The sequence below is a fragment of the Bombus vancouverensis genome, chromosome 9 (assembly GCF_051014615.1).
Source record: "Bombus vancouverensis nearcticus chromosome 9, iyBomVanc1_principal, whole genome shotgun sequence".
Taxonomy (NCBI): domain Eukaryota; kingdom Metazoa; phylum Arthropoda; class Insecta; order Hymenoptera; family Apidae; genus Bombus; species Bombus vancouverensis.
This window is the reverse complement of record NC_134919.1, coordinates 4,411,187-4,418,061: the sequence shown is the minus strand read 5'-3', so window position 1 is coordinate 4,418,061 and position 6,875 is coordinate 4,411,187. Positions and strand designations below refer to the sequence as shown.

General features: G+C 25.4%; 2 protein-coding genes across 6 annotated transcripts; one reads left to right on the top strand and one right to left on the bottom strand.

Moving 5' to 3' along the window:
• Positions 1–622: 622 nt before the first annotated feature.
• Trs20 (trafficking protein particle complex subunit 2) lies at positions 623–2,056 on the bottom strand. Its single transcript, XM_033343422.2, has 3 exons — positions 1,548–2,056; positions 1,187–1,420; positions 623–1,111 (listed from the first exon to the last, which is right to left on the bottom strand). The coding sequence occupies exons 1-3, from the start codon at positions 1,635–1,637 to the stop codon at positions 1,013–1,015; spliced, it is 423 nt and encodes a 140-aa protein (XP_033199313.1). The 5' UTR covers positions 1,638–2,056; the 3' UTR covers positions 623–1,012.
• A 154-nt stretch (positions 2,057–2,210) lies between these two features.
• C1GalTA (Glycoprotein-N-acetylgalactosamine 3-beta-galactosyltransferase 1) lies at positions 2,211–6,692 on the top strand. Of its 5 annotated transcripts, XM_076621481.1 has the most exons (8): positions 2,211–2,389; positions 2,820–2,917; positions 4,090–4,279; positions 4,461–4,614; positions 4,747–4,922; positions 4,995–5,202; positions 5,307–5,445; positions 5,657–6,692. In XM_076621481.1, exons 4-8 carry the CDS (start codon positions 4,584–4,586, stop codon positions 6,201–6,203), a joined length of 1,101 nt encoding a protein of 366 aa, XP_076477596.1. In that variant the 5' UTR covers positions 2,211–2,389; positions 2,820–2,917; positions 4,090–4,279; positions 4,461–4,583; the 3' UTR covers positions 6,204–6,692. The 5 variants fall into 5 exon arrangements, with proteins under 5 accessions (XP_076477596.1, XP_033199304.1, XP_033199307.1 ...); XM_033343413.2 differs by lacking the exon at positions 2,211–2,389 and having other exon boundaries at positions 2,706–2,917; XM_033343414.2 differs by lacking the exons at positions 2,211–2,389; positions 2,820–2,917 and adding an exon at positions 3,760–4,016.
• The last annotated feature ends 183 nt before the right edge of the window (positions 6,693–6,875 follow it).

Below are 6,875 nucleotides of genomic sequence, written 5' to 3'. Positions count from 1 at the left end.
CTCTTCGGTACTCGGTACAGGACTAGCAGGTACTAATGGTATAGTAATATCAGAAAGAGAAATTCAAAAATGTTCTCTTTGATAATATATATATATTAATAAAAATGTTACAAAAATTAAAATTTTAGAATTTATATGACTTAATACAACAGTTTCATTTTTGTAACTAATTAACTTTAAGTTAATTTATATAAAATTGATGTCTTAATATCTATGTGTGATATGTATATGTAATATGTTAAAAATATATTATGTATTGTTTATTATAGCATTTTATTAATCTAGATATTATAAGGATTATTTCTATTGGTAATCCTGAATTATACAATTATACCCTTTAAATTATGTAACTGACCTCAAAGTAACTGTAAGAGTATATAACTTAAAAAAATGTCATTACTGTATATTCTGTATGTATACTGTATAAAATTTATTTACATTGTAAATATTTGTTTACTTAATCAAATTTTGCAATGATTTGAATTTACTTTTAGTATTAATTTTTAATTTATTCATGATATAACTTCAGCATGAAAAGATTCTAATCTTACAATTTTTCATTTTACTAATACAATATTGTTTATTACTAACCTTAGTCGACAGGAAGCAATTATTCATTCAATTTAGTCTTATTAAAATTAAAATCGATATATTTTGTACAATGATATACAATCAAATGTTTAAAAAATATAATTATTTCTCATTTGAATAACTTAAAAATTATTCTAGAAATTATATATTATATATAAATATTTAATATACAAAATTTACATAGTTTTAAAGAAAATACCATGTGACATGTTTTTCTTTTTACATACAGCTCAAAATTCACATATTTGTATGACCACATTCATATAATATTCACATATTATGTATACATATTAATTAAGTAAGAGATAATTTATTCATAGCAGAAATTATTTCTACGATATTTTATTAAGTGTATCACTTCTTCCATTTTCTTTCCATGCAATGGATACATACAAGGAACAACTATGAAATAATGAACAATTTATGAAGATAAATATTTCCTACCATATAATTGCGCCTTTTTCTCAAAGCCAATGGATTTAATAGGCGTATTTAATTTATAGAATGGATTCATTGAGTACTAAAAAAGAGATTAAAAATTTTATTATTATATAATATGAATAAAATATCAAATACTATAATATATGCATCTTACCTTTATGTACATTTCATACATTTCATTGAAGAAATTTTTTATACCGTCTTCATTTTTACTGTCATGTACCATGACAAATCGAATGTGAGTTGCAGTAACAAATGCACTCACAAACCATTGGTTAAATTTGTCTACAACTTTCAAATGCATATTTGTTGTTTTCCAAGTATGTTCATCTACAAGATCTAGGGCAGCATGTGCAATAAATTGGTTTAAATGAGTATAATCTTCTTTCTGTTAAAAATTCAATGATGTAAATATAATATTGTTTTTAAATTATAAGTATATTTTCATACTGTTGTATACAATCAGCAAATAATTGTATCATACTACTTAAATATAACCTATAAAAATGATGAACCTTTGCATCTTTCCCAGAATTGTTGAATTCAATTTCAAATAGAGGATTGTCAGTATGCCCGACGATTGCGAAATAATAGTTAGCTGTCATCTTGTTGATTGACTTGGTGTATTTCAATTAAGATTTTATTTCCACACATTAACACTTTTATACCAAATGTCACATGTATATGTAGGTATATATGTCGTATATGATGTACTAGTGATTACATAGGAAAAACTGTTCCGATTTTAATAGTAAACTTGGAAATAGTATTATATATACATAAATTTCATTATAGTACGAAAACTAAATTCGTATTTACCAATGATTATTTTTCAGTAACAAATATATTTAATGTAATATCTGTAGCATATTATATTTTAATTATAAATTATATACTATACAACAATTGACTCAGGGGAAGTGAACACAACTGACCACGTGATATATGTACTCTAGCTATTGAGTTTTCCGTTGCTATCAGCTGATACCAGAGAGGAGTTTTCTCTCTGCTAATACTAATTTAATATACTAGATTATATAGTGTGTCTAATGAGACGAAATAGTGTCACACTTGAATTTCACTAGTCGGCAACCAGTAGATGCAGCTGCAACAATTAAATTTTGTTTATGTTTACTGTCTCGTCTCTTTGTATAGATTATACTAGAGAGGAAATTTCCTCTCTAAGTATACATACTAGTTAGAATTAGGCTGAATGCATACGAGCAACATGTTGTCGCACAATCCTGCTGCGATCACATGTCTTTCTTTGTTTTTCTATTGAGAACAATATTACAGTGAGATCATATTTGCGTGCATTTAAGCTTATGGTATTATAAAGATCAATATGTGAAAAACAGTATGTAAAGTTATTAGAGAAAATATGAATTTTAAATTAATCAATCTGGAAAACTAGATATGAATAAACAATTATCAGGAGATTATTCTATATGTGAAAATAAATAAAAAATATAGAATCAAATTTTTTCATAAGACGCTTTGTTTTCGAGAAAAGTAAATCTGAAAATTTATTATGCACTTATATCAGACCAATAATTACCTGTAAACACGTTTAAATTTTCTTGAAAACAAGGCTTGAAACAGAAAAATTTTATTTTACATTATTGACTTCTTTTTGCATATAGAATGATCTCCTGCTTATTATTTACTTACATCTGGTCTGAAATTATTCAAGTTTAAATATACTTAACAAATCTTTAAACTCGATTTTATCGGAAACGAAGCTTCATATGCAAAAACTTTATATTTTTAACTTATTTTTTCACGAGGAATCACCCCGTGCTCAGTTGTGCCGCTGTTGTTGGAACAGCCTGTATTTATAGTGATTTTAGAGTATCAAAAATTAATAAACAGGATATAATATCAGGTAAACTAATATACAGTAATTTTATTTATTTACTTATAAAGTAATTTAAGAAACTGTAGCCTAATCGCAATAAACAAATTTATATTAAATAAGAATTAAGTTATAGAAATGTTTAAAACTGTTAATTATCTTTCAATAATAATTTGCAAAATAATTTAGAGATTATGAACATTGTAACATTTTAGTAAAATTGCAAAACACTTTAGTCTAAAAATTCGTTTATACTAAACTTGTATTAAATTTAAGCAAAATAAATCATTATTAGAAAACAATATGTTAATATTACATTGATAGTTTTATATTTATTTTCCATATTATTTAAAGATAGTCCCATTATCTTTTAATCTAATCTTAGCCAACATTCAAATTTATCTTTATGATTGTATTGAGAGTGACAGTGGAAGTAATGGTAACCTCTCATTTAAGAGACTCCTTTGGCAACCCTAGTATGGGGAGTAGGGAGTATTAAATATAGTGTTCAAGAAAGATGAATAATTGATGTTAGATAATAACAATGCAATTATTGTAAACATTTACAAAAACTCTCTAATAGTTGAATAGAATAACATAAGACAAAGTCCTTTTTATATTTGCAACTTAATATATTTAGAAAAAATATCATGTTGTAGATTCAGTATTTTATCTAAACACTTCACTTGATCTCTTTATTTATTTTATTTCTTTATTATTTATTATTATTTATATATTATTTATATATTATATATTATTTATTTATATATGATATTTATTTATTATTTTATTATTTTATTTGTCTCACTCTGAGGTTTTATATTAATCATGAGTTCTATCATGTTAAATAGCATTTAGGAAACTATTTAAGTATCTCTTTATGTAAGACCTAAAGTATACAAAATTAAAGATCAACTAGGTGTATATACTTAAGATAAGATAACATCTTATTTAAGTTACAAGATAAGATAAGGTTAAACGATTTTTGAAAAGATTTACCTAATTAGTGAGTTTATGATACTATATATTGAAGCAGAAATTATATACATTATGATACTGTCATTTTTGTTTTTCTGTATTTAATTTTATATATATGATAAAACTAGTCAACAGAAATTTTTGTATTAAGGTAATTTATGTTAATTTAACATAATATTAATTTATTCAAACATAACATATTTATTACTATGTATTATTTTCAGAAACAATGTAGATTGATATAAATACTAATGTAAGAAGATCAGAATTTTATTTAAGCAATTAAAGATTGCGATATAACATTGTTATATAAATAGGATATAGCAAATGATAGTGATCTATTTAAAGAATAAAAAATCATAAATATGGTCGGAGTAATTTTTGATTTTTACTCGTATGTATAGAAATTCTCAGGTGTGTTGATTACTATAATATTTGTGTGATAATATTAAAATTCTTTACAAAAATTTGCATTGTGTAATTTACTTTGTTTCATTTAATTAATTGATTTTAAACTGTTTCAATTATATAGGTAATTAATCCTTTAATAAATAAGAATTTATTATAAGTTAGAAAAATCTATTTTATGTTGCAGAAATATGACATAACTAAACATGTATAATGTGTGTTTGATGTGCTGACAAATGGAAATAAAATTATGTTGACTACAATACTTTAACTGAATGATAAAGTAGCTTAATTGTATTATACATGTATCATGGTTCGGCAAAGATTTCCAAATATTAATGGTAAACTGATATTAAAAATTTATGATATTAACTAATATTATTAATTTAGCTTCCATTATACAATATCATTTATGTAACAAAGTAACTCTCTCTGTAACTCTTTTTATTGTTTAAATATTATTTTATATGTAGGTGTTAGAAGTGGTAAGCATTTTGTATTAACTCTTGTTACGGGTATAATTTTTGGATTTATCTCAGCGTACCTTTTAATAACATCTACAAAAAATGTGCCATATATATTTAATTGGTTTTCTGGTGGTCTTATGCTTTCAAGAGATCCACACCATTATTCAGACTTGGAGTCAGAGGTAGTTGCTTTATATTTTGCTTTTTCTAATCTTTTCATATTTAGTTTTTGATCTTATTAATAAATACTATAGATTGGGCCAGAGATAGAGGTAAAATTTCATGGTAAAGATGAAGATTTTCATAAAGATGAAGACAAAGTTGCGCAAGAACTTGCGAAGAAAGTACGTGTTCTTTGTTGGATCATGACTGGTCCAAAAAATCACCAAAGTAAAGCACAGCATGTGAAAGCAACATGGGGCAAACGTTGCAATATTCTTTTGTTTATGAGCTCTGCTGAAGGTAAATTATACTTTTGTAATACAACAATAAAAACAAAAAGAAACGATTTTTAACATGATACTGTAATGTATTGTATATTATATTGTAATTTAATATGTTTCCAGATGCAAATTTACCCACAATTGTTTTACCAGTAAAAGAGGGGAGAGATAACTTGTGGGCAAAAACCAAAGAAGCTTTCAAATATGCTTATGAAAAGTACAAAGATGAAGTTGATTGGTTTATGAAAGCTGATGATGATACGTACGTAGTTTATTGAAATTACAAATCTTAAGTTAGACATTTAGTTCAAATTTTGAAATGATTTATGTAAGATCTGGTTGAAATTATATTAAAATCGCAAAAGATTTATAGTATGGATTTTTAAAGTAACGTTTTAAAGTTACACAATCGCATTTAGTTATGTATATTAATTTGTTGAATGAAAAATTAATTGAGATTAAAACCTTTTCAGATATGTGGTGGTTGAAAATTTACGATATATGCTGTCATCTTATGATCAAAATTCGCCATTATATTTTGGCTGTAGATTTAAACCGTTTGTGAAACAAGGATATATGAGCGGTGGTGCAGGATATGTACTTAGCAAGGAAGGTTTACGTAAGTTTGTAGAGGAGGCTTTGCCTGATCAAACAAAATGTCGATCGGATAATGGAGGTGCAGAAGATGTGGAAATGGGAAAGTGTTTGGAAAAAGTAAATGTCAAAGCAATGGACACTCGGGATCCACATGGTCGCGGAAGATTCTTCCCTTTTGTACCAGAGCATCATTTAATTCCTAACCACGTAGATAAGAATTTCTGGTACTGGAAATATATTTATTATGATACCAAAGATGGCCTCAATTGTTGTTCTGATAGCGCAATTTCGTTTCACTATGTATCGCCCAATATGATGTATGTTCTCGAGTACTTAATTTACCACTTAAGACCGTATGGTATTACACACGGTGTGGAAAAACTTACTACAGATCAATCAACCACCATATCGACTAAATACTAGTCTACATATTATTCCTAATTGAAATATGAAAAGAATAATTCTGTTCTTTATAAATTTCCAAACGAACATTATCAAACTAGAAAAAAATATTTTGGATCTTAATAAATCAGGAAAAACTGAGATTTTGCAACATAAAAATTTTTTCCCACAAATTAATGGTTATGATAAATATTCAAGATACATTTTTGTTCAATTATTTTAAATTTTGGAAATTCTAGGTATGACGCATTTAAATTTGTCATTAATTCAATCAAGTGATAATATTTTTCCCTTATTTTGTATGAGTATAACTAGTCTATTCGGGTCAACGAATTAGATGTTAATATATTCATTGAAAGATAAAATTTGTGATATATATATAAAATATTTCGTAATATATATAATGTTTATACATACCTATATGTAACGATGAGAAATTTATAATTTCATCGCAAGTGCAAGACAGGGTGTACTCTGTTCTACAAATAAATGTTACAAGCACATTAGAAATATTGTTAATTATTAACATTATCAATTATTGGTATTTTTTATTATTTAATCTTGATAATATCGCTGTACACATATGAATTTATACAAGAAAATCTAGTGTAATTTCAACCAAATATATAATTAGCTGATGAAATGATGTTTTATTCTTCTATTGTGATTAGTTATTTTTTGCGAGTAATGAAT

Bases quoted from the DNA above. Each gene is read 5' to 3' on its own strand.
- Trs20 (XM_033343422.2), bottom strand. From the start codon at position 1,637: ATGACAGCTAACTATTATTTCGCAATCGTCGGGCATACTGACAATCCT. The intron at 1,421-1,547 runs GTTCATCATTTT...AATTTTTAACAG, and splicing joins ATTCTGGGAAAGATGCAAAG to AAAGAAGATTATACTCATTT. The intron at 1,112-1,186 runs GTAAGATGCATA...TCTCTTTTTTAG, and splicing joins TGTATGAAATGTACATAAAG to TACTCAATGAATCCATTCTA.
- C1GalTA (XM_076621481.1), top strand. From the start codon at position 4,584: ATGGTTCGGCAAAGATTTCCAAATATTAATG. The intron at 4,615-4,746 runs GTAAACTGATAT...TTTTATATGTAG, and splicing joins AAGATTTCCAAATATTAATG to GTGTTAGAAGTGGTAAGCAT. The intron at 5,446-5,656 runs GTACGTAGTTTA...AAACCTTTTCAG, and splicing joins ATGAAAGCTGATGATGATAC to ATATGTGGTGGTTGAAAATT.